This window comes from Aphelocoma coerulescens, chromosome 3, assembly GCF_041296385.1.
Source record: "Aphelocoma coerulescens isolate FSJ_1873_10779 chromosome 3, UR_Acoe_1.0, whole genome shotgun sequence".
Classification (NCBI taxonomy): Eukaryota; Metazoa; Chordata; class Aves; order Passeriformes; family Corvidae; genus Aphelocoma; species Aphelocoma coerulescens.
This window is the reverse complement of record NC_091016.1, coordinates 125,367,106-125,391,922: the sequence shown is the minus strand read 5'-3', so window position 1 is coordinate 125,391,922 and position 24,817 is coordinate 125,367,106. Positions and strand designations below refer to the sequence as shown.

General features: G+C 55.6%; 2 protein-coding genes across 6 annotated transcripts; both read left to right on the top strand.

Annotated features, from left to right (window-relative positions):
* Positions 1–170: 170 nt before the first annotated feature.
* Positions 171–14,856, top strand: HADHB (hydroxyacyl-CoA dehydrogenase trifunctional multienzyme complex subunit beta). Of its 4 annotated transcripts, none has more exons than XM_069011920.1 (16): positions 171–237; positions 1,988–2,062; positions 2,408–2,449; positions 3,246–3,342; positions 4,351–4,395; positions 5,280–5,379; positions 6,599–6,686; positions 7,550–7,737; positions 8,880–9,060; positions 10,303–10,424; positions 12,035–12,114; positions 12,193–12,240; positions 12,575–12,662; positions 12,744–12,818; positions 13,506–13,670; positions 14,306–14,856. In XM_069011920.1, the coding sequence occupies exons 2-16, from the start codon at positions 1,996–1,998 to the stop codon at positions 14,339–14,341; spliced, it is 1,422 nt and encodes a 473-aa protein (XP_068868021.1). In that variant the 5' UTR covers positions 171–237; positions 1,988–1,995; the 3' UTR covers positions 14,342–14,856. The 4 variants fall into 4 exon arrangements, with proteins under 4 accessions (XP_068868021.1, XP_068868018.1, XP_068868020.1 ...); XM_069011917.1 differs by having other exon boundaries at positions 185–237; positions 1,793–2,062; XM_069011919.1 differs by having other exon boundaries at positions 188–237; positions 1,923–2,062.
* Positions 14,857–15,654: 798 nt separating this feature from the next.
* LOC138108799 (sterile alpha motif domain-containing protein 10-like) lies at positions 15,655–20,174 on the top strand. Of its 2 annotated transcripts, none has more exons than XM_069011914.1 (4): positions 15,655–16,088; positions 16,743–16,841; positions 17,253–17,514; positions 17,604–20,174. In XM_069011914.1, exons 2-4 carry the CDS (start codon positions 16,782–16,784, stop codon positions 17,612–17,614), a joined length of 333 nt encoding a protein of 110 aa, XP_068868015.1. In that variant the 5' UTR covers positions 15,655–16,088; positions 16,743–16,781; the 3' UTR covers positions 17,615–20,174. The 2 variants fall into 2 exon arrangements, with proteins under 2 accessions (XP_068868015.1, XP_068868014.1); XM_069011913.1 differs by lacking the exon at positions 15,655–16,088 and adding an exon at positions 16,203–16,382 and having other exon boundaries at positions 17,211–17,514.
* Positions 20,175–24,817: the final 4,643 nt, after the last annotated feature.

Here is a 24,817-nt window from a genome sequence, read left to right as displayed (position 1 = left end):
GCTGCCCGCGCGCTTCACCGCCGCCAGCACGCTGCTGCCGCCTTCTTCTCCGCTCTTCACGGTGTCTCGGCTGTTTTCAATCCGTGCCGAGCGGGAGCGGATTGCGGGCGAGGCCGGGGAGGGGCTGCGGAGCGGGCGGTGCCGGTCAGGCGCGCGGCGGGCAGCCCGGAGGGTGGGGGGCCGCGGGGCCCTCGGTGAGTGGCGGCGCGGCGGCGGCAGAGCGGGGCGAGGGCCGAGGTGAGCGGCGGGAGTGGGACGGGGCGGGCCGGAGGGGACAGCGCGGACAGGGAGCTTGAGGGCTCTGTCCTGGTTGGCCGGGGGTGCGGGAAGGGTGAGAGGAGTCGGGGAGTCGGTCCCGGGGAAAGGGGTGGGGGTTAGGGGTAGGCGGCTCCGTCCGGGATGGAGCAGAGGATCGGGGTCGGTCTTCAGTGGGCGGAGGAAGGATGAAGGGAGTCCGGGGGTCGGTCTCAGGTGGACGGGGAGAAGTGAGGGGAGTCGGGGGCTTCGTTCCAGAAGGACGTGGGAGGCTGGGAAAGGGTGAGGAGGGACCGGAAGGTCGATTCCCGGGTGGATGAAGGGATCGAGAGATCGGTCCTGGGCGGACGGAGGGGTCGGGGGTCGGTCCTGGATGGACGAGGGGGTTTTGGGGGCGGCTGAGAGAAGCACGTGTGTGTTTGGGGGTGTAGCAGGTGGGCGCTGGGCGTCCCGCGGGTGGGGATGAAGGTGCTGCGGTGTGTGAAAGCGTCAGGGGTGTGTGGAGAGAGGAGGGGAGTAGAGGCTGTTCATGGAATTGTGGATTATCCTGAGCTGGAAGGGATCCATGAGGATCACGGAGTCCAGCTCAGCTGTGGAATCCAGGCAGATCCTGCCGGCTCTGGAAGGAGCTTTGCCCTGGTGACTTGTGCGGGCAGGGCTGAGCCCTTGGGGTGCCAGGGGAGCACTGGCTGCCGAAAATGAGGGGGTTGGGCACGTTTTGGGGGGCAGGAACAGGGGTGCATGGGGAGGAGATGGCTGTGCAGCGTGGGAGGGAGGAGGAACTTATACCTGGGAGAAACTTCTGTCAGCTGGGCAGGGAAAATTTAGGGAAAAGCCTCAATCAGGTGTGGGGAGGGAGCTCGGCACAGGTAGAGGAAGAGCAGGATGCCTTGGAAAGGTCTGTTTCCAGGAGCTTTGTTGACAGGAGGAGCCTGGGTCTGGTTTTTGGGCTGGGAAGGGAGGAATGCTGCACATTCCAGGTGTGGAGCTGCGGCTGTGAGGTGTCAAAGGGGGTGACTGGCAGCTTGTGCTGACTTTTGTGGGGCTGCACAGGGCTGGGTTTGGGTCTGCGGGTGTTCCTGTGCCCCTCCATGGAAAAACTTTGTGTTTGGGGGAGAAAGTGCTGGGATTTGAACCCCCAAAGTGTGACAGAGGGAGATGAATGTTAGCATGGATCAGCCAAAGACCTGGAGCTGTGAGGACCATCCTGAGCCCTGGGCAATAAAATCTGCAGATGAGGATTTGTTTATAGGGAAACCCGATTTTGGAATGAGCTTTGGGAAATCTGCAGAGGGATTTTGGGGGATGGAGGACGTGAAGGTGCTCTGTTTGCCGTGGGGATGCACAGCAGGAGTTCCTCAGGCTGGCACCGGGGGTTAACAAGGGGCAGGGGTGGGAAGGGGTGCCAGGGGCACTGCGTCAGGAGGTGCTGCTGGCAGCAAGGCTGCCTGGGCACTGGGACAATTTTCCAGTGGGAAGTGGTGGAGCAGTTCCTGGGAGGGAGTTGAGAAGCTCACTGGGCAGTATCTATTCACAGGCACATTTGCAGCCCCTGTCACAAGCCAGGCTCCTCCTGGTCAGATTCCGCTCACGGAGCGTGGTGGGAAGTGATTCCCTGCTGCCCTTGGAGTGTCTGCTCCTCACCTTTTTGGCTCTGTGTGAGGCAGGCAGGTCGCTTCCCTTGGGACTGTTCCGGATAGAGCAGCTTGGACTGACATCAGCCTTTCCCCAGATTCCAAAATGAGTTCCATGCTGAGCTCTGCCCTGCGGAACCTCCCCGTGTCCTCAGCCTGGGCCCTCGGGGGCCGTGAGTATCTTTCACTTTCGTGGGTGGGTCATAAACTTCTGGTTGAGGTGTTGGGTTTGGAACCAGTGCTGGGATCTGAATGTTCTCACCGTTAAAAGGCTGACAATATTTATTCCTAATCCCTAATTACATTGTTGCCTTTTTTGTCCCTTCCCACATCAGATGGGGAGGAGTCTTGAGTTAACAACAGAAACTGTGTCGAGTTTCTGAACAGAGTAAACCCCCCAACACCCCACAGGTGTTCAGGTGTCTTACAGTGACATTATTTGCCTTTTTAACCCTTCTTACAGAGAGCAGAACTGTTTCTGACTTTTTTTTGGCATTTTTCCCTTCCTTGTTTTCCAGTTGCTCGATCACTCAGCTGCTCCTCGCAGTTCCAAGCCGCAGGTAAGGGGGAAACACCAGGAATTTCGGTGGGTCTGTGCTAGACATGGCTGTTTTGGAAGCTGCCTCCCTTTCCCAGAGTCTTTTTCCACTTAAATCTTGGAAGTGGTGCAGAGTGCCTTAGTTCAGGTGTTCCTGATCAGCTGCAAACTAGGAAAACTTCAGGCAAAGCAGTGTTTGCAGCAGAGTCCTCTCATCCTTCGACTGCCCTGGCTCCCAGCAGCCATTCCCAGTTTTTAGTCATAGTCCACAGTGAGTGGTTGGGGTGATCCATGCTCTGGGGTTCACTGTGGGGGTTGCTCAGGTGACTCAGGCTTTGGGATTTTGGGAACAGGCCTGGACAGCAGCTCCTCATCATCCCCTGGGCTTCGTGAGGAGCCTGAAGGAATCTCCAGACAGTGCTGGAGTTTCATCCTGGCACTGGTCTGTCGAGCAGTGCTGGATCATGACATCTCTTGCCTTAAACCTCTCTCACTGGGGAGAACATTTTTTCCCATTAGGAAGAAATTCTTGGCTATGAGGGTGGTGAGGCACAGCCCCCATCCCTGGAAGTGTTGCAGGCCTGGTTGGATTGAGCTTGGAGTAGCCTGGGATAGTGGGAGGTGTCCCTGGATGAGCTTTAAGGGGCCTTCCCACCCAAACTATTCCATGATTCCAGTATTCCAGCTCAGGTGTCCTACCTTCCCTGCCTTTCACTTATGCACCAACAAGGACAATTTTCCTTGTTTTCTAGAAGATTTTTGCAGGATCTATACTAAAATTGCTGATATTCTTCTCACCATCACTTCTCCCTTCACAGTCCAGCCCAAGACTAAGAAGACCTTGGGCAAAACTGGGGTGAAGAATGTTGTGGTGGTGGAGGGTGTCCGTATTCCCTTTCTGCAGTCTGGCACCTCGTGAGTATCAAAGAGGAGTAAAATACAGAAAACACCTCCTGTCTTGGTTGATCCTCGGCTCTTTCTGTGAAAAATCACACTTATTCATTTCAGGGCAGCTATTCCTGGGCCTAAAGGCTCTGGAGGGGCAGTGAGTTAGGCTGCTGCAGTTATTCCAGCTTATCTAGTGCAAGAATGTGGTTTGAAGAAGGTTGTCCATGTGTATGGATTCTGGGAAGAGTAAGGGATTGTGGAGGAAGCTGTTGGTGAATCTACAGCAGATGAAGCAACAAGTTTCACAAAACTGGTGGGACAGGGGCCAAGGATCTGCTGCAGGCTCTTCCTCCTGGATTGTTGGGCCACCAAATCCACAGCTGAACTAGGACCACACCTGACCCTTAGGATGGAGAAGGGATTTCTTTATCCAGTCACTGCTGCTTTTCTGTGGCTTTAGTGCAGTGATTGGAGCCCCTCTGCCATGGAGCCAGGCTGGGAGAGCTGGGGGTGCTCACCTGGAGAAGAGAAGGATCCAGGGAGAGCTCAGAGCCCCTTGCAGGGCCTAAAGGGGCTCCAGGAGAGCTGGAGAGGGACTGGGGACAAGGGCTGGAGGGACAGGACACAGGGAATGGCTTCCCAGTGCCAGAGGGCAGGGCTGGATGGGAGATTGGGAAGGAATTGTTCCCTGGGAGGGTGGGCAGGCCCTGGCACAGGGTGCCCAGAGCAGCTGGGGCTGCCCCTGGATCCCTGGCAATGCCCAAGGCCAGGCTGGACATTGGGGCTGGGAGCAGCCTGGGACAGTGGGAGGTGTCCCTGCCCATGGCAGGGGTGGCACTGGATGAGATTCAGTGTCTCTTCCAACCCAAACCAACCTGTGATTCCTTGAAATGTTTGCTCAGAAGTGCAGTGGAGCATTTCTGGTCCATCTCCAGCTCTTGCTGCTGCGCTGTGCTCGCAGCAGAGTTCTGTACTGAGTATTCTGTACTGGTTCCTCACACCTCTGAGTTTCTTCCTCTCCTCTTCACCTTCCAGGTATGCTGATCTGATGCCACATGACTTAGCCAGAGCAGCACTGCAGTAAGTAAATGGAACATTGGAAGGGCTCAGAATTCTTGTTAAACTTTTGAGGCTTCAGGGTTGCAAAGCCAAGGCTCTGAACAGCTCAGGTGCTTTATTTTTCCCGGCCTGCCTCCACAGCAGTGGGGTTTGTGTTGTTGTTGGGTTTTCAACAGGTTTGTGTTGGTGCAAAGCGATGGTGGTGGTGACAAATTCTGGCAAATTTGATTCCCAGCTCCAGTTTTCCAAACACAGAGATCAGAGCTGCTGTTGAGGTGTGCTTACAGCTGGTGGGAAAAACAGCCTGGGCAGCACAGAGGAAACCATGTGACAACAAGGATATTGAGCAAATTCTGTCACCCTGCCTGTCCCTTCTGTTCTGAAGGCCATTAGCAGTGGGTTTGTTTTGTTGGGAGGCAGAGCAAAGTGCTGTGGAGAAGAGAGAAGGCTTGGAGAAGCCTGGAGATGGCTGCCCCTGTATCCCTGGCAGTGCCCAAGGCCAGGTTGGACATTGGGGCTTGGAGCACCCTGGGACAGTGGAAGTGTCCCTGCCCATGGCAGGGGTGGAACTGGATGGGCTTTGAGGTCCCTTCCCACCCAAACCATTCTGGGATTTGATGATTCTGTGAACGGTTTTGTGGAAGGAGGGGTGTGGGGGTTATAAAGTAGTTGCTTTAATGAAGTTCTGTAATAATTTACAGTGAAATTACCACCATGATTGTTTGCAGCCCATAATCAGCTGCACTTCCCACACACCCACATGCACATGAGATTTCTTCTGAGCTGGGGACAGAAGCTGTGGCTCTGTTGTTGCCTTGTTCTCCAGCCAAGCTGGCAGGAAGAGGATGTTGGAGAGGTTGTTGCATACGTGATGCAAATTGCCTTTGTTCTGATCCTGTCCTCAGGGGCCTGCTGACCCGGACCAGTGTCCCACGGGATGCTGTTGATTACATCGTTTATGGCACAGTGATCCAGGAGGTGAAAACCAGTAATGTTGCCAGAGAGGTGGGTGCTGTGCAGCATTTCCCTGGGAGTCTGATTTCTGCAACTCTGAAGATGACAAATACTTGCTGAAAATGAATTCCCAGTATTGTTGTTTGTTTAAATATGGTTTGAGAGTATGAAGTAGTTGTGTAGTATTGTCTGTTAAATGAGTGCCTGGGACTATAAGGAAAATGGTTTTGGGATTCTCTGCCTCCTGTTGAAATCTGTCCTAGATTTTATTTAGCATAGTTTTTTATCAGATTTTCATATTTCAGTGCTGTGAAGCTTTTGTTTGACTCTTCCCTGCAAGGGAAAGTTTTGTTAAGGTTTGCTGATCCCTCAGCTCCTAAATACCAGTTGGACTGAACGCTGCCTTGCCCAACGTCCCGGGGAGGAGCAGAGTGTGCTGTGAGGGTTTGCTTTGTTGTGGTATTTATTTATTTATTTGAGTTGGCTGGTCAGACACAGCGTTCGCAGGATTTGCAGCGGAGCAGCTTTGCTGCCCTTTGTTCCAGCAGCCAAAAAACACAATTCCTGTGTTATCCACAGAGCAGCTGATCCTCTGGAGTCACGTGGCAGGCAGCCTGATCTTTGCTAACCTGGAGCCTCTGCTGTGCTCTGCACCTGGATAAATCCATGATGTAACCTGGGCTCCCTGGCACGGGGAGGTGCCTCAGCCTCGTGAAGGCAAGGCCTGGCTTTGGTCACCTGCCAGTCAGATGGGGCTGCAGGGTAATTTTAACTTGGGAACAGCTGCTGAACTTTCAACTAGTTGGCCCCATCCCATGTAGGGAAGGTCTCTGGGAGCTGCTCTGGGCTGCTCAGATGTGTCACTGCTCTGCAGTTCGCCGCTCTCTGTGAAGCCACAGCGCCTGTGCTGAGCAGTCTGAGTCACCCCATTCAGGTGTTGCCTTTGCCAGTAAGGTGAAGCAAAGATGATGTCAAGTAGTTGGAGGCTCTTTTGATGTGTTTTTTTAAATGTGAGGGGTGTGATTAGTTTGTCTCTTTATTAAGAAATGTGGAGGGGCAGTGGCTGTTCTCAATGTGGCCGAGAGCCACGGCAGCAGCCTCAGCTCCTGCCCCAGAGGCTGGGGAGGGGAAGAGCTGCTGCCATAATTAACTGGATGAAAACTCCCTGTTGGTGTCTTCAGCTCCACCTGGCAAGGTGTGCTGGGCAGGGGCAGCTCCAAGGCCTAGGAGCAGAAGCTGTGGGTTTAACAGCCACTCTCTGTTGTTGCAGGCTGCCTTGGGAGCGGGGTTCTCGGACAAAACTCCGGCCCACACCGTCACCATGGCCTGTATTTCCTCCAACCAGGCCATGACCACAGGTATGTGGGCTGGAAGAACAAGCTGTGGGGTTGAGAAGGAGCTTGGAAATTCTTTTACAGCCCTTATTCAACTTGCACTGCTTGTGAATGCAAAAACCAACTGAAGAAATGCTGAAATGGAAGGAAAAATGGAATTGTTTAGCCTGGAGCAAAGGAGGCTCCGGGGGGACCTTGTGGCTCTGCACAAGTCCCTGACAGGAGGGGGCAGCCGGGGGGGTCGGGCTCTGCTGCCAGGGAACAGGGACAGGAGGAGAGGGAACGGCCTCAGGCTGGGCCAGGGCAGGCTCAGGGTGGACATCAGCAGGAATTTCTGCATGGAAAGGGTGCTCAGGCCTTGGCAGGGGCTGCCCAGGGAGGTTTGGAGTGCCCATCCCTGGAGGTGTCCCAGGAAGGGCTGGAGGTGGCACTCAGTGCTCTGGGCTGGGGACAAGGTGGGGATTGGGCACAGCTTGGACTCGATGCTCTGGGAGGGCTTTTCCAACCTTAGGGATTCTGTGGAAGTTTTTTAACCAACAAAATAGAACACGAACTGAGTGTCTGCTGTAGGCCTGCAGCAGCATCTCTGCCCAGTGTCCGTGTTTGTTTGGGAGATAAAGACCGACCATGGTGACCAAAAGACTTTTATCTTTGCCTGAGCCTAAACAGGGCTAAAAAATGGAGACCCAGCCCAAACTGCTGGGGCTGTCCTTCCCTCCGTGCTCTGTGTGACAAGGACGAGTGCGAGCCGAGCGACAGAGGATGGTGTCGTGGAACCTGGCTAAGGCCAGGGCTGGAGGAGGAGCTGGAGTGCAGGAGTACCCAGGGCTCTGTCGGGGTGAGTGGCCCCGCTCTGGCAGCGTTCCTGGGAATGCCTCTCGTTGCAGGCGTGGGGATGATCGCGGCCGGCCAGTGCGACGTGGTGGTGGCCGGGGGCGTGGAGCTCATGTCCGACGTCCCCATCCGCCACAGCAGGAAGATGAGGAAGACGATGCTGACTCTGAACCGAGCCAAGACCCTGGGCCAGAAGCTCTCCCTCATTTCTAAAATTCGCCCTGACTACTTTGCTCCCGAGGTATTTTGGTTTGTCAGGCGTTTAGATATTTAGGAAACTGGTGTAGAAGGTGTGAGCAGGTCGATTTTTTGACCTCGATAGAGGGGATTGAAGATGGGTGGGGTGGCCTCTGGGGTTCGCCATGATCGATCTCTGTCCTCTGCTTTGGGTTAAAACATTGATTAATGCATCTCACAGCATTTGGGACTCTGCTTTTGCTTCCCACACGTTCATCTTCAGTAAACCCAACTTGGTGCAAAACCTCCTTCTGCAACTCCTGGACAAAGTGTGCTGCAGATGACAGAAATAGAAGCTTTTTCCCCATAAATATAAAGGTTATTCTGAAGTGTCAGAGGAATTCTAGGGTCAGAGGAATTTTACTAGATAATAGACCTTACCCCCTTAGTATTAGACAGGAATATGAATATAATTCAGTATATGAATATAATTGTTGTTCGATTAATGCATCTTAAATATGCCTTTTGATTCCTGTTCCTGGCCAAATCCTGCTGGGGCTGGATGTGTTCAGCTCCCCTGAAGATCATCCACAGGGCCATGTCAAGAGCAGAGTGAGCCACTGCTCTGTCCTGGGGGCCGTAGGGGGGTGAATTGCAACGTGGTGAGGATGGAAAGGGGTAGCACTTCCCTCCTTCCCACCCCACGCTCTTCACAAGGAAACTGCGTCCATGTCATTCCCTGTAGTGCAAGTGCAGCGAGGCCTGGGTTAAGTATGGCAGAGCTGAGACCCCAAATCCACATAAGATATGAAAATCTCAGGCTTGAATGCACCCAGGGATTTCCTGTGTGCTGCTGGAAGAACAAAAACGAAGCCAGAATCACCTCTGGGCTCTGCTTTTGGATAAGGGGATGTCTGACAAGGAGTTTTGAGGTCCCAGGATGTGTTGTTTCAGCTGAACCCAAAAGGCCTGGTCACCTTTTGTCATGGATTCCCAGCAGCCTGGACCTCATTTTTCCCAAAGTCTTGGACAGGGATGGTTCCCCTGACACATTGGACTCAGTCTGTTCTGGTCTGGTTGCCGTGTGTTAATTGGGTAGCTCTGAATTAACGAAGGGAAGGGCCTCCCTCTGACCGTGGGGCTCAGCTCTGTGTGCTCCCAGGAGGGTTTTTTCCACCTGTGCTGACTTTCCCTCCCTGGTGGCAGCTCCCAGCCGTGGCAGAGTTCTCCACCAGCGAGACCATGGGTCACTCTGCCGACCGCCTGGCCGCCGCCTTCGGCATCTCCCGCCTGGAGCAGGACGAGTACGCCCTGCGCTCCCACACGCTGGCCAAGAAAGCCCAGGATGAGGGGCTGCTGCAGGACGTGGTGCCCTTCAAAGTGCCAGGTGACAGTGCCCGTGTGCCACGGCCAGCACTCACTGCTGGGGGCAGCTCCAGGGAGTTCTGTGGGTCTGGGTGGATTCTGTTTGTCCCTGGAGAGCTGCTGGAGTAGGGATGTGTTTGTAAATGGGTTATCTGAGAGTGAAAACACAGAATCGTGGAGTGGTTTGGGTGGGAAGGGATGTTAAAGATCACTCAGTTCCAGCCCTGACACCTTCCACTGTCCCAGGCTGCTCCAAGCCCCATCCAGCCTGGCCTTGGACACTTCCAGGGATCCAGGGGCAGCCACAGCTGCTCTGGGAATTCCATCCCAGTCCCTCCCCACCCTCACAACGAAGAGTTCCTTCCCAATATCCCATCTAACCCTGCCCTCTGTCAAATCTTTACATACCTAAATTTTTTCTTGCCCACCCCACATCTGTGCTAATGAGGTGACAGAGCAGGGAAAATCAGGACAGTTGGACCTGGAATCCTGCTGCCCTTCCAGAAGGCAAGAGAAACCACCTTTATACCCCAGAATATCAACAGCAAACACAAGCCCAGTAAAATCCCACTCTGATAGTGCAGGTGCTGGATGGGAGGAGCTGCAGTGTGGCAGGCTCCAGTTCACATTCCTCACTGGGAGGTGAAGCAGTTTGGGGAGAACCTTTAAGCTGCCCTTCCCATGGCCTGTCCTGGTGTCCCCCTCACCCCCAGGAGCCGGTGGAGACACTTTGCTGTTCATTTGGGAACTCTGGGATCCTGGAGAAATTTGCTTTGTAGATCCACAGTTCCACGTGGTCTTCATTATACACTTGGTACTTTTTCTTAACGGGCTTATTTAGCAGTTGGAATAATTGCAGATGGATATATTTGGGTTTTCCCAGTGCTCTTTATTCCTCAAACTCAGCACATAAATGTAAACTGATTTAAGCCCAGTTCTCCATTTAGGCTTTTTAACCTAAATTTAAATTCTTTTCTCAACTGGGTTTCCCATGTGGTAATTTTTCCTTACACTAAACAGATGGCAGCACTTTGTTTTTGCTGTCTTCTGAGGAAAAGTGAGGTAGCTTCCATTTTTAAGTGCTATTTTTAGCCATGTTAAATATCCTGATGCCACAAACAATTTTCCTTTTTCCCCTCCTCACGCTTGTTCTGAACCCCACAATTTTCTGATTTTTTTTTTTTTTCCCCCCTGGATTCCTGATGATGAAATTCTTGTGTGTTGCTGATGTTTGTAGTTGGACTGTACTTTTTTCCTTCACCAGGCAAAGACACAGTCACCAAGGATAACGGGATCCGGCCGTCCTCCATGGAGCAGATGGGAAAGCTGAAGCCAGCGTTTGTCAAGCCCTACGGAACAGTCACAGCAGCCAACTCCTCCTTCCTGGTAATTCCTGTTCCCAGCACTGTCCACTTGACCCTCTGCCTCCTCTAGCTGGGATAATGTGGGAAGGAGCTTTTTAATGTCAACTATTTCTGGATTTTCCAGGTGTAACTTGGAACTGAGTGAATCTGGTGAATTTGGATTGTTTCATTTTAAAATCCATAACAAAACCCCTGAAGTTTTGGGATGTCTTACATGTTTGCTTCTCTGTAGCTGCTTCCTGAGGGTCAATCCTTCCAAGGCCCACGTAGGAACTCTGTCCCAGGATGGGATTGGTGACGTTGTACCACTGAAGTCAGTAGGTTTAGTCTGAACTTCACAGAATCATGGAATGGTTTGGGTTGGAAGTGACCTTAAATCTCATCCAGTGCCACCCCTGCCATGGGCAGGGGCACCTTCCACTGTCCCAGGCTGTTCCAAGCCTCAGTGTCCAGCCTGGCCTTGGGCACTGCCAGGGATCCAGGGGCAGCCACAGCTCTGGAGGGACAGGACACAGGGAATGGCTTCCCAGTGCCAGAGGGCAGGGATGGATGGGATATTGGGAAGGAATTGTTCCCTGGGAGGGTGGGCAGGCCCTGGCACAGGGTGCCCAGAGCAGCTGGGGCTGCCCCTGGATCCCTGGCAGTGCCCAAGGCCAGGCTGGACATTGGGGCTTGTGATGCCTGGAAATAGAACACAAACTTTTCCAGACAACGTTAGAATGACAGTATAAAAGCAAACCTTTCCTTGAAAGCCTTCAGGCACAGAATATGGTGAAAACCCACACCCTGAAATAGATTTGTACCATTTAATACAAGATGGGGCAGTTAGATTATCCAGCCAATGTTGTCCAAATAGAGGAGCTGGTCAAATAATTCCCCCCTGGGTTCTGCCCCACGGGAGCTCCCCTCCCCATCTCCTACCCTACCTTTATCATGTCTATGATTACATGGTGCAAAATAAAAAGTCCTTGGAGAAGTAAGAGGCAAGACTAAACAGTATTTTAGGAATGCATCAATAAATGTTTGTTCACTGTGGGAAAGAAAGCTGGAAAAGTAGTGGAAGTTATACCTGGGCATTTAACAGTCTACAGAGCTCCAGATACATGAAGAATACATAAAAGCTAAAAGCTTTAGGCTTGGAGCAACCTGGGGTAGTGGGAGGTGTCCCTGCCCATGGCAGGGAGGTGGAATTGGGTGAGATTTAAGGTCACTTCCAACCCCAACCGTTCCATGATTTGACGTGCCAAACCCACAGTGCTCATTCTTGTCGCGTGGTGAACCTGTGGCTTGTGTCGTCCTGGAATTATTCTCAGTTTTGGGATGGAACTGGGAGGACAGCTGAGTGTTTGGGATGAGCAGCTTGTCCCAGGCCTAGCAGTGCTTTCAGGCCCCTCAGTGCTGGGGGCATTGTGCCTGTGGGCTGTAAGGAGGCGCTTCAGCAGCGTGTGCTGGCATCATTAGTGATCCCCCATCCATCCACTCACTCCAGCAGCCTTTGGCCCCCATCACAGTGGGGTGTCCTGGAGGCTCTGGTGATGTTCAGGTCCTCTCTCTCTGAGGGCTGTGGGGCTCGTTGTGTGCAGGGGCTGCAGGTCCTTCACCCCTGACCCGGCTTCCCCCTGCCTGTTCCAGACCGACGGAGCGTCGGCCATCCTGATCATGTCTGAGGAGAAGGCCCTGGCCATGGGATACAAACCAAAGGCCTACCTAAGGTAGGAGGGCTGGTCCAGTGGCCTCTGCTCCCACTTCCTTCTCCTCTCCCTGGCACTGACAGCCCTTTTCCTGCGCAGGGATTTCGTGTACGTGTCCCAGGATCCGAAGGACCAGCTGCTCCTGGGGTAGGTGGAGATGGAGAGCATCCCCCCACAGCCCCTGCTCCCACAACAGCCCTCTCTTGCCACGGTGTGTTTTTGGGAAGTGTCTCAGGAGATGTTGCATCTCCTCAGGCCTTCAGGAGGTGTGAGCAGGAGGGGAGGTGGGAGAGCAGCGGTGGCAGGAACAGCCCAGGATCGCTGGGGCACCTCAGCAGGAGTTCTGGGGGCTGTGCTTCCCATGGAGAGGGATGGGCAGAGCTGGGCCACGAGCCCAGAGAGAGGGATGTGACTCTGGAAAAAGGGGGATGATGCTGACAGGAAACACTGATGGAAGACTTGTGTGTCCTCCCTCCTTCAGCCCCACCTACGCCACTCCCAAAGTTCTGGAGAAGGCCGGGCTCACCCTGAGTGACATCGACGTGTTCGAGTTCCACGAGGCTTTTGCTGTAAGTGCTCTAAATCTGGGATGCCTCCCTGTAGCCACCTGCTTTGGGTTCTTATCAATGTCACCCTCCCCTCCCTTGCAGGGGCAGATCCTGGCTAACCTGAAAGCCATGGATTCGGATTGGTTTGCACAGAACTACATGGGCAGGAAGTCAAAGGTAAGGCACAGTCAGGACATTTTCCTCCTTGTCCTGTCCCTCCAGCCCTTGTCCCCAGTCCCTCTCCAGCTCTCCTGGAGCCCCTTTAGGCCCTGCAAGGGGCTCTGAGCTCTCCCTGGATCCTTCTCTTCTCCAGGTGAGCACCCCCAGCTCTCCCAGCCTGGCTGCAGAGCAGAGGGGCTCCAGCCCTGGAGCAGCTCCAGGGCCTCCTCTGGACCCACTTTTCTCTCCAGTTCAGTTTAACTTTGGGGTTACTGGGCTCCCTCCTGGCAGCTGCCTGTACTGATGCTGCACAGCCAGGCTCTGGCTCTGTCCTGTGAGGAGCACTGATACTCCTTGAACTTGGGTTAGCAAATCCCAATTTAGGCAGGTTTTTTGGGAAACGAGATTTGTTTGGGATGCTATTCCCGTTGTTGGTAGGAGGTGGAGATCCAGAGCCACAATCATTGGAGAGGAGGGAATTAAGAGCAGTGTGAGGGGCTCAGTCCTTGCTCATTGCAGGGCTTCCCTGAGGGGCTGCAGATGAAGCAGGAGCACCTTTAGGGTGCTTTTATCCCCTCATCAGCCAGCTGGAAGTGCCATCCTGAACTGCTGTAGGCTTGGTGTTTGGGATTAGGGGGGATGAGCTAATGATGGCCAGGTCATGATGGGGTGTGTCTCTCAGCGTGTCCCTCTGTGTCCCTGCAGGTTGGAGCCCCTCCCCTGGACAAGTTCAACACCTGGGGGGGCTCCCTGTCCCTGGGACACCCCTTTGGGGCCACCGGCTGCCGCCTGGTCATCACTGCTGCCCACAGGCTGAAGAAGGAGGGGGGACAGTACGGCCTGGTCGCTGCCTGTGCTGCAGGAGGGCAGGTAATGGTGCTGTGCTCCAGCGTGTTCCCTTGGGAGAGGGCAGGAATGGCAGGTCTGATCCTGCTGGGACTCTGGAGTCCTGTCTGGTTACACCAGCTCTGGGTGCTGGGTGTTCAGAGCTCCCTCAGGCACCTCTGGCTGCCCCCCATCGCCACTCAGTCCTGTCCCTGTTCCCTGGGAGCAGAGCCTGACCCCTGCCCTGGCTGCCCCCTCCTGTCAGGGACTTGTGCAGAGCCACAAGGTCCCCCCTGAGCCTCCTTTGCTCCAGGCTGAGCCCCTTTCCCAGCTCCCTCAGCCGCTCCTGGGGCTCCAGCCCCTTCCCAGCTCCGTTCCCTTCCCTGGACACGCTCCAGCCCCTCAGGGTCTCTCCTGTCAGGAGGGGCCCAGAGCTGCCCCCAGCACTGGAGGTGCCCCAGCAGTGCCAGCACAGGGGACGGGCACTGCCCTGGCCCTGCTGCCAGCCCAGAGCTAGCACAGCCCCGGGGCCAGTGGCCTCTTGCCCACCTGGGCACCCCTGGGCTCGTGTCCAGCTGCTGTGGCTCACCTTTTTCATGCCCTGGTCCATGGCTGTAACAATGAGTCTTGTCTCTGTTCATGAGCCATTTCTGTGATGTTTTCTCTCTCTCTGTCCCCAGGGACACGCGATGATCGTGGAGCTTTACCCCCAGTAACGGCACCGGGAGCCTTGTCCCTCCATCCTGTGCCTGGCAATGCCATTTCAATGCACTAATAAATCCTGCACCCAATCCTTCTTGGAAAGGGGATCCGTGGCCTTTATCAATCCCTTGTAGCTACTCAGCCAGTAATTTTTATCTAATGAGCACGCTCTATTCCACGTCCAGGAGAGGAACAGTTAACGTGGCTCTGAGTCTCTGCAGGCTCCTTGTACCCTGTCTGATCCCTCTGGTAACTCTCCAGGATTTCTCCCTCTGGGGAACAAAAACTATTTCAAAGCCCAGTATGGACAATGAAGTTTGGAGATCAGGAGAACGTGAAGCAGTGGAGGTGGGTGGGCTGAGAGGGGAGGTAATGCTGTGGGGAGGAGCAGCAGGTTCAGTCCCAGGGGCTGAGCTGGGCTCTGAGGGGGCAGTTTGCTCCATGCTGTCCAAATGCTGTTGGAATGAGCAAATTGCATCTGGCAAATGAATGTCGCTGATGGAAGCGCAATAAATCAGGACAAAACCCACTTCTGGCTGTTTTCTTTCCCTCCCTTCAGCTGAAATGCTTTTGGGACTGTTCCTGTGGTGTCTGTGATGGGGGCTGTGAGCTGACTCCAGGTGTTGGCTCTCTGAAATCATGGAATCACAGCTGGTGTGGGTGGGCAGGGGCTTTTAAAGGTCACTTAATCCACCCCTGCCATGGGCAGGGACACCTCCCACTGTCCCAGGCTGCTCCCAGCCCCAATGTCCAGCCTGGCCTTGGGCACTGCCAGGGATCCAGGGGCAGCCCCAGCTGCTCTGGGCACCCTGTGCCAGGGCCTGCCCACCCTCCCAGGGAACAATTCCTTCCCAGTGTCCCATCCATCCCTGCCCTCTGGCACTGGGAAGCCATTCCCTCTGTCCTGTCCCTCCAGCCCTTGTCCCCAGTCCCTCTCCAGCTCTCCTCGAGCCCCTTTAGGCCCTGCAAGGGGCTCTGAGGTGGTGATAAACTGCAAGTGTTCAGGGCTCTCTTTCTCCCAAGCATTGGGGAAGATGAGATACTTTGTTTTTTTGTTTAATATCCTTGTTATTTTCTTCACCCGTTCCTCATGGCTTCGTGATGCTGAGGGTGGCTGCTGTTACCTGCCAGGGAACAGAGTTTCTCCTAAAGCACCTTGCAAACACCTTCGAGTCCTTTTTATGACAGAAGCAGTTTCTGCCACCCACCAGCTGCTGCCCAGCCCCGCGCTGGAGGCTCGGCTGAGATAAGGGATGGGTGCAGCACCCGGGCTGTCCTGTTTATTGGAAATCTTGTGCAAGAGCACTGCTCCAGGGGGAGAGGGGAACTGCCAGGGCCGGAGAAGGGCCGGCTTGGGTTTAGAATCGCGGAATTGTTCAGGGTGGAAAAGAAAACTGAGATCATCATCGCGTCCAGCCGCTCCCCCAGCGCTGCCGAGGCCACCGCTGACCGGCATCCCCAGGTGCCACATCCACGCGGCTGTTCAATCCCTCCCGGGATGGGCGCTCCAGCCCTGCCCTGGGCAGGTTAATTTGGGGGGTTTAACCCCCTCCAGGCTGCGGGGGCACAGCAGCGCCCTGGGGAGCTGCAGGCGGGGGCTGGTCCGCACCCGCTCGGCCGGGCAGGGCTGCAGCCCGTCGGATGTGACTCATCCTGGAGGCTCATCCCGCTCCTCCCCGGCTCCGCCGGTGCCTCTCCTGTGTCCCCGCCGCCTGTGGGACCCTCGCCGCCAGCGGCACGATCGTGGCTGAAGCCTCTCCGGTGCGTCCCGTGCCCGTGTGGCGTGGAAGGTGCTCAGGGTAGCGGGGTGGGCTGGTGGCAGCGATCCGGGACGGGCTGGGAGAGCCTCGGCAGAGCTCCTGCGCGGCTCCCGGTATGGAGGGAGCCCAGTCCAACCCCGCCTGGCCCTGTGCCTCGGCTCCCCGGGATGCCCAGGGGTCCCTTGTGCCCGGCAGGGCCGTTTGTGGAGCAGCGCACGGGGCTGTGCCCGTGGAGCCAGCGCCGGGGCAAAGGTTCCTTTCGCTCTCCTGGTGTTGGGCACGGACCCGGAGAGAGGTAGGAGGCGGGGGGATAAGAAGGAAGGGGTCGGGGTCCCGGCCGGGCGGGGGAGCCGGGCGGTGCCGGTGTCCTCTACGGGCTCAGGGCACGGGCGAGCCGGGGCTGGTGCCACCGGGGTGCGCCGGGCTCTGCGCGCCCACGGCGGGACGGGCGGTGGGTCCCGGGGGTCGCGGCCCCTTGTGCTGAGGGGGCACGGGGTGGGTGGCATCGAGGAGCGCGACAACCCGCGACTGTGTCCCCCCAGGAGGGACCCTGGGATAGTGGTTTGCCAGGGTGGGGGCTGGGGGGGTTGTGTGACTGGCAGGACATGGGGGGGGGCTGGTCCCCCGGACCCCGCTGACGGAGCCCCGTTTGCAGGGAGCCAGAAGTGCCCCCGTGCCCTGCCCCCGGCCCCACATGGAACCCCCGGCGCAGGATGGGGCTGAGGCACCCCTGGAGAGGTACCCCGAGGCTGAGGTGAGAGTGGGCAGGGGCTGGGCCCCCCCCCAGATAGCTGCACCCCGGGAGTGGAGGACAGGGGGACATCCATGGGAGGGGAATGTGAGACCCCCAGAGGTGGAGGTTTGGGGATCCCCACGGGTGGGGGTTTAAGGGACCCCCTTGGGCATGGGATGGCGGCTCCCCACGGGGGAAGGATGGGGGGTTCCTACGGGTAGGAATCCCTGGGGCTGGAGGATGGGGGACCCCCATGGGCCGAGGACGGGGACGCGGGTGCAGCCACCAGCATCAGTGCAGGGATGCGACCGAGGGCTGTGCTCAGGCTGGCGCGGGGGCACTGTGCCACAGAGGTGGCAGCGTGACCCTGTGGCTTCCATGGCGCTGCAGGGCCCGAGGGGACAGCCCGGCTCCCCCTCTGCTCCCGCACAGGGGCCCGAGGGGCCGCAGCGCCCGGAGGGGCGGTGGTCGGGGGCCGAGGTGGGCTCCTGGCTGGCGGCGCACGGCGGCTCCGGGGGGCTGGCGGAGCTGGCTCGGGAACACGCCCTGGCGGGCCGAGCGCTGCTGCGCCTGACCGAGGGGTCCCTGCGGCGCATGGGGGTCACCCCGCGGAGCCGGCGCCGGGAGCTGCTGCGGGAGCTGCTGCGGCTGCGGCTGCAGCAGGAGATCCAGGAGCTGCGGAGCATCGCTGGCGGTGAGCATCCCCCGCGCCGGGGGCACGGGTGGGGGCGGGCAGGGGCTGCACCCCTCGCGGGATGGTGTCACCTTTCCCCCTCTCCCCAGAGGGAAGATGATGTCCCGGCCGATGTCCCGGAGCCTGTGGGAGCAGAGGAGATGGCGTGCGAGGCCAAAGCAGCGGGGACTGAGCAACACATGCAGGAATAGTGCTGGAGGAGCCCCGAGATCACTGCGACCCCCCGAAAAACCCAGAGCCTGCCCGGTGCAGGAGTAAATAAGGACAGCAGAACCTCAGAAGCAATATTTGATCCACGAGTCTGGGCAGTTACCCCAACCAGGCAGAAAGTAGTCCCAGAACTGATCTTGTAGTGAAATAGGGGATCACAAACACAAAGGCACTCATTGGAGTCCTGAAAAAACTTTTGAAATGTTTGCAAAATGACTCTAACGTCTAAAATGACTCAGATTGTACAATCCAGAATCAAACAAAGGACAGTTTGTTAAAGAAACAGCCCTAACAAGGCTAATAAAGTAATGCCAGGAGCCGTAAAACCTGGAAATGTTCCGTGTGAACACTGGCAGATTGATTTTACTGAATTGCCCAGAGAAGGGGGGTATGAATCCCTCCTAGTTCTGGTGGATACCTTTTCTGGGTGGCCAGAAGCCTTCCCTTGTCACACCAACCAGGTTAGGGAAGTGGCTAAAGTGCTGCTGAATCAGATAACACCTGGATTGGCGGTACCTTTGGGAATGTCAGCAGACAGAGGTTCCCACGTTATTGCAGAAGTGATACAACAGCTTAGGAAAGCCTTGGGAATAGCTTGGGATCTTCACACTCCTTACAGGCCCCAAGCTAGTGGCAAAGTGGAGCGAATGAATTCTACAAGCAAATTGCAGCTGGGTAAAATACACCAGGAAACCTCCTTGACCTGGGTCCAAGCCTTCCCTGTTGCTTTGCTTCGAGTTAGAATTTGGCCGTGGGCCACCAGCAAAATCAGCCCCTGTGAGCTGCTCTGTGGCCGGTCCTACCAAGGGCCACATTCCAGGAAACACACACGTAAAAGGAGGGCTTGGTTTGAATAATTCCCTCATTTCTCTCAGTAAAACCTTACAGGATTTGCGGCGAGCAGTGGAGAGCTCCAGACCGACGGGACTGGACACACCAGGGCACGAGTTCCCACCAGGAGATTGGGTCTGCTTGAAAGGCTGGGGAAGTGCCCCGCTCCAGCCAAAGGGGAAGGGACCTTTCCAAGTGCCATTGACAACTTTTACTGCGTTGAAACTGGACAGAGTAAAACTGTGTATACATTGTTCCAGAATCAAAAGGGCCAAAGCCCCTTGGGAAGAAGTCAAGAGCTTGTCACGAGCTGTTTCACAAAACCGAATGGCACTAGGCCTTGTTTCAGCGCCACAAGGAGGAATATGCACTGCCATTAACCCCAGCGTCTGTGTATACATTGGTTGAAGTGATAAGAGTGTCTACAGATGTCCAGGAAATCTGGAAACAAACCCGAATTTTACAAGGCACAGCTCAAGGCGCCACCTCCTGGGGATTTGAAGAAATCCGGACCAAACTTCCTTCGCGGGTACCCAGCTGGACTCGGTAAAACATCTGTTTATAATCGTCACCATAACAATTGCTGTGCGGTTTTAGCTGGCATCAAGACCCAGTGTTGCAGCTGTTGTAATGCCTTACACTCTAAAACGAAATATAAATATTAAGAGACTGGTTCCCATAAGGAACGTAGTCTCAAGGAAAGGGGGGACTTGATAAGGATAGGAGAGCAGCACAGCTGTGGGAAAATAGATAAAGGGTGTAACTCAGGCAAACAGAAGTCATGGAAAATGCCAGCTCAGCTCTGCAAGGCTGACAAAGCAGAAGTTATGTAAAACAACAATATTGCCCTTACTCAAATGTGGGGCTCGAGGAACAGCCACGTAAAAAGGACGTCAGACTTGGAAGACAGACCCTGAAGAACCATTTAAGGACTTCTGATAAGGGGCGTGACTATGCCAAATAAAGTCAAGTACGTGAGGATAGCTAATGAATATGCAATCAGCATGTATGAGAAAACCTCTGTTCATCCAACACTCATCAGGATTGGAGGAAGGATCCCCCAAATGACCAGTGCCGCAATGAAGAACAGCTGCTTTCTAATACTCAAAACTGTGTTAGGAAGTTTCTATCCAGCCGATTTCAGTGTCAGTCTGGTGTGTTCCACAGCACAGAATTGCAGCCTCAGCTCGTTTTCGTGCTGCTTCCAGTTAAGTGTGGTATTTGTGTCCCATGTTTGGTCGATGTACCTTGTGCTGATAACAGACCACTGTCTCTCCAGGGCATGCACTACACCAGAAGAATCCATCCAGGTGTTGACTTTCTTTCACCCAGCTCCAATGCCCGTGTTAAAGCAACCAGTTCATCCTTCTGCACTGAAACACCCGACGCTGGAGCCTTGGATTCAATGACCTCGCTCAGGATCATCACCGAGTATCCGATGTGTTTTCCATTGCAAACAAAGCTGCTTCCATCCATGTACAGTTCCCAGTCTGGGTTCTCTATTGGGCTGTCCTTTAAATCCGGTCGGCTGGAATAAACTTCTTTGATTGTTTGTAGGCAATCATGTCCTGGAGTACTTTCTACTTTGGTGAATGACAGAAACACAGCAAGACTGACACCAGAGGAGGGTTTGAGGGTCCAAAGTACCCCTTGGTAGACAGGTAGTGGCCCCCCTTTTGTTCCAAGCCTGTCTGTGCCATCTGTGGCACAGAGACCATCCTGCTTTGTCCCAGAGTCAATTTAGGAGCTTCCTGAATCAACAGCACCATAGCCGCGACTGCTCACAAGCAGCTGGGCCATCCTTTGTGGGATCTGTTAATCCATCGCTTTTCCAATTTCTCCTGTTCCCGCTGTTCCCTGCCCTAGCCCTGGCCACTCCCTCGGTTTCTCCCTATTTGTTCTGTACCCCAGCCCCACCCAGGGACCGCCCCTGGGCCCCTGACAAAAGCACCCCGCGCCCAGACCACGATGTCTCTCTACCTCTGAGCATCGCGGGGCGAGATGTGATTAAAGCCATCTCAAACCCTCATGAGAGACCCTTCTCTGCCTCCTTTACCTCCACTGCATTGTAACGCTGCTGGCTGCCAGAGCCAGATCGAGGGGCTGTCCAAAATGGACTCTGGGATGCGACTGTGGCACGGCCCTGGGTAAGCCCCGCTGAGCTCTCAGGGAGCTGCAGCCTGCTAGGCAGAGTCCAGCGGTTACCACAATCCTTGGCATAAGGGAATAATTCAGAAGATCTCATGGGATCTGGCAAGCCTGAAGATGGTGCCCTCACTAGTGTTTTCTTAAATTGTTTGAAAGCAGCCCAAGTGTCATCAGTCCATATAATAAAATCTTTACAGGCAGCTTTAAAAGCCCATATAAAATCTGGACCAATAATCCGAAATTACTGATCCACTCCCTGACCGTCCTGAGAAAGGCAAGCAATTCCCTCGCCGTTCATGGCACATGCTTACTTTCCTTTGACCTCAGAGAATTTCAAAACCCAGGAAGGTCACAGTCTTTTCATCACTTGGGTCTTCTCTCTCAACACCCTGTAACCATCTAATCTTAACAAGTTTCACAACTCAACAGTCAGGTCTCGATCCTGTTCTTTGGTTTCAGTGCCTAGCAGGACACCATCAGCATATTGCAACAGAGCCCCTCGTGGATGACAGGACTTCTGTTCTTCTAATTTGTTCGCCAGTTGATTCCCCAAACCTGAGAGGCTGTTTTTTAAATCCTTGTGGCAGTGCAGTCCTGCCTGTGGATTTTCCCACTCAAACATGAGTGTTGAATGCATGCGTTGAAAATCCCCTGCCAAACCCCAACGCTCCGTTACTGCCAGGTGTGGGATGTCTCCTGCCAAGAAAGCTGCAGCCAGGCACTGCTATTTCTGAGTGGAAACTTGCAGTGGGATGCCAGAGGTCAGGTTCTTAACAAGTGTCTGCAGATGGCCTTGTGGCCAGCTTCTGGGCAACCTCCTTCTGTAAATGTATGGGAGAGGGGGAAACGGGGCCCTCGGGAGTGTTCACAGAGGTGTCTGTTCCTGCTTTGCTTTGGACAAGGGCCTGGAGGGACAGGACAAGGTAGAATGGCTTCTCCCATCCAGGGTTAGATGGGATATTGGGAAGGAATTGTTCCCTGGGAGGGTGGGCAGGCCCTGGCACAGGGTGCCCAGAGCAGCTGGGGCTGCCCCTGGATCCCTGGCAGTGCCCAAGGCCAGGCTGGACATTGGGGCTGGGAGCAGCCTGGGACAGTGGGAGGTGTCCCTGCCCATGGCAGGGGTGGCACTGGATGGGCTTTGAGGTCCATGAATCCCTCTTCCCTGGTGATGGATTAACGATGGGTGTTTGTTTCCCCTGCAGCCGCCCGGACACATCGTTCATCTGGTTCCTGAACCCGCTCAAGTCCATCAAATACCTCATCTGCACCCGCTACAAGTGGCTCATCATCAAGATTGTGCTGGCCCTGCTGCTCCTCATCATGGTGGCCCTGTTCCTCTACAGCATGCCGGGATACATGGTCAAGAAGCTGCTGGGAGCGTGAGGGGTGGGAGCCTCTCCTGTGCCCCCAGCCCCCGGCACAACCTTCCCAGCTCCGTGTCCTTCTCCTCCCTGTGACCTCTGGGCAGACCTGGGGGCATCTCCTCCCTGCTGCTGCTGCTGCTGCTGCTGGGCCTCCTCTTTGCATTCCCCCTCTGTGGGTCCCACTCAGGCTTTAGTCCCAGGGAAATGGGGCTGGAGCACGGCACAGATCCCCAGACTCTGCATCCCTCACCAGCGCTGGGAGAGGTGCCCAGCTGGCTCCTGTGGGAGTCTCCGAGGCCTCTGCCCATTGGGGTTGTGGCTGGTGCCTTCCTGGGAATCAGGGGAAGGAGACGGGAGCTGGGGCTGCATCCCTGGAGCTGCGGGAGTGCTCCAGAAAGGCTCCTTGGAGGGACGTTCAGAATCCAGGATGGAGCAGGGAGCTGGGCTGGAGCAGCTGGGGATGTGCCGGCCCCACCAGAGTGAGGGCACAGAGCATCCCCCGTGCCTGCCCCCGCTGCCAGCACCGTCCCTGCTCCACTCGGAGCTCTGGAGGTCACATTCCCCACCTCAGGAATGCTGGACACGGTGCCCCAGCAGGCCCCACAGAGAGCCCTGGGGTGGGCCAGGGGCAGACCCTGCCCTTCCCTCCCACGGCTCCGGCAGAGACTGGGACATGTCCCACAGCTCAAACGTCTTCCCAGGATCACCCAGCCCGAGGTGGCGCTGGCTGGACATCCCCGGGGCTCACGGAGCCTCTGGCACAGTCTGAGCTCCCGCTCTCCTTCCGGATTCTCCGCGTATTTTGTTTGGCTTGGTAATTCTTGTGGCTGGAGTCCTTCTGGCCGTGTGTCCCGGGGAAGGGCTCTTTCCTCGGCTCTCGGCGGTGTCCAGCTGCTGCAGAGCCGCCCTTCTCAGCTCCCGGTGTGCAAGATCCCCACTGAAGCACTGAGGCCATCTCAGCGATGTTTGAATGAGGATATTACTGTTCCAGTCAGTCAATAAAAAACAGCTTTCATGTCCAGGTTCTAGTGGTAGTGGGGAACCCCCTCGGCTGCTTTTCCAGACCATTTGTCCTTCTCTGCTCTGCCCTGCTGCTTCCTGGGCACATCCTCTCAGAATTCCTGCTGCCTCTCCCCAGTTCCTGTGCCCTGGGCCAGGGGAGCAGCTGGGCAGGGACACCCCACTCAGGGCCCTCCAGGGTCTGTCGCAGAGAGGGAGGAGGTGAGGAGGGTTCCCAGGGCTCCGTTGCTCCGAGAGCTCTCCCAGGGTGTGGAGGAGCGTGTCCACCTCACAGCACAGCTGGAACAGCAGCAGCTGCTCCCCGTCCACAGCACCTCGGGATGCCCCGCTCCCTGCTCTCCACAGCCATCCCAGCGTGGCCCCCATGCTCCTCCACACCAGTGCCTTCACTCTGAACTGCATGATGGAATCCCGGAGATTGGGAAAGCCCTCAGAGCCCATTGAGTCCAACCATCCCCCAGCACTGCCAAGGCCACCATTGCCCCATGTCCACTGTTCCGGTTTGGCCAAATTTAGAAATATATCCTCTGAGAGAAGGCACAACCACCCCTTCCCCCCCAAGGTTCGGGAAAAAATAAATTAATTTCTGGGCATAGGCAGTGATATGGGATACACATCATAAGGTCACCCCAAGACATCCACAAGTGCCACATGCACATGGCTTTTAAACCCATCCAGGGATGGGGATACCCCTCGGGGCAGCTGTGCCAATGCCTGAAGAGCTTCCAGCAGGTTGAGGCAGCTTGAGGCTATGTCCAGGTGTTCCAACAGAGCAGCTCTGAGCTGGTGTCAGCCCTCAGATTTCCCCTTGAGCCACGTCTCCTGGCTCCTGCAGGATCTCCCTTCCAGAGGACATTCCCCACCACAGCTGCTTCTCCAGCCCTGAACTCCACAGGGCTTCCCCGCCTTGTTGGAGGAAATCCCAGCTGGGCTGCAGGGGGCCAGGACAGACCCCACACCTTCTCCCTGCCTTCTCCTGACTGACTGGAGCTCCCCTGGCTCCCTGGAGCCAACCCGGGCATGCTCTGGGGCAGGTGGGGCTTTGGGCATGGGGGGCGAGCCAGAGGAGCAGGACAAGCCCAGCCAGGGAACAGGTTTTGCAAGGAAGAGCTCTCAGCCAGCAGAACCCAGCTGTGAAGCAGCAGCTGGGGGGGTCACAGAGCCCCTCTGCAGCCCCTGCCCCCTTTATTACACACTGCCAAAAATACCCCAAAATTCCCTTCTGGAAAGTGTCCCCAGGATTAATGAAGTGACCCAGAGAATCCCGGACTGGTTTGGGTGGGAAAGGGCCTTAAAGCCCATCCCATCCCACCCCTGCCATGGGCAGGGACACCTCCCACTGTCCCAGGTGGCTCCAAGCCCCAACCAGCCTGGCCTTGGGCACTGCCAGGGATCCAGGGGCAGCCACAGCTTCTCCAAGAATTCCAGCCCAGCTCCTCCCCACCCTCCCAGGGAACAATTCCTCCCCAGTATCCCATCCATCCCTGCCCTCTGGCACTGGGAAGCCATTCCCTGTGTCCTGTCCCTCCAGGCCCTTGTCCAACATCCCTCTCCATCTGTATTTACCTGGATATGCATCCAACTAGCACAGTTTACAATATTACTATTAAAAATCAGTTGTATCCCAGTACTCCTGTGATACTAATTAATTACAGCAGCAATCAATTATAGTAGTAATTATAAGTAATTATATTCATAGCAGCAGCGAATAGCAATAATAATTACATTAA

Bases quoted from the DNA above. Each gene is read 5' to 3' on its own strand.
- HADHB (XM_069011920.1), top strand. From the start codon at position 1,996: ATGAGTTCCATGCTGAGCTCTGCCCTGCGGAACCTCCCCGTGTCCTCA. The intron at 9,061-10,302 runs GTGACAGTGCCC...TTCCTTCACCAG, and splicing joins GGTGCCCTTCAAAGTGCCAG to GCAAAGACACAGTCACCAAG. The intron at 12,241-12,574 runs GTAGGTGGAGAT...TCCCTCCTTCAG, and splicing joins AAGGACCAGCTGCTCCTGGG to CCCCACCTACGCCACTCCCA.
- LOC138108799 (XM_069011913.1), top strand. From the start codon at position 16,203: ATGGAGGGAGCCCAGTCCAACCCCGCCTGGCCCTGTGCCTCGGCTCCC. The intron at 16,383-16,742 runs GTAGGAGGCGGG...CCCCGTTTGCAG, and splicing joins GGGCACGGACCCGGAGAGAG to GGAGCCAGAAGTGCCCCCGT. The intron at 16,842-17,210 runs GTGAGAGTGGGC...ATGGCGCTGCAG, and splicing joins AGAGGTACCCCGAGGCTGAG to GGCCCGAGGGGACAGCCCGG.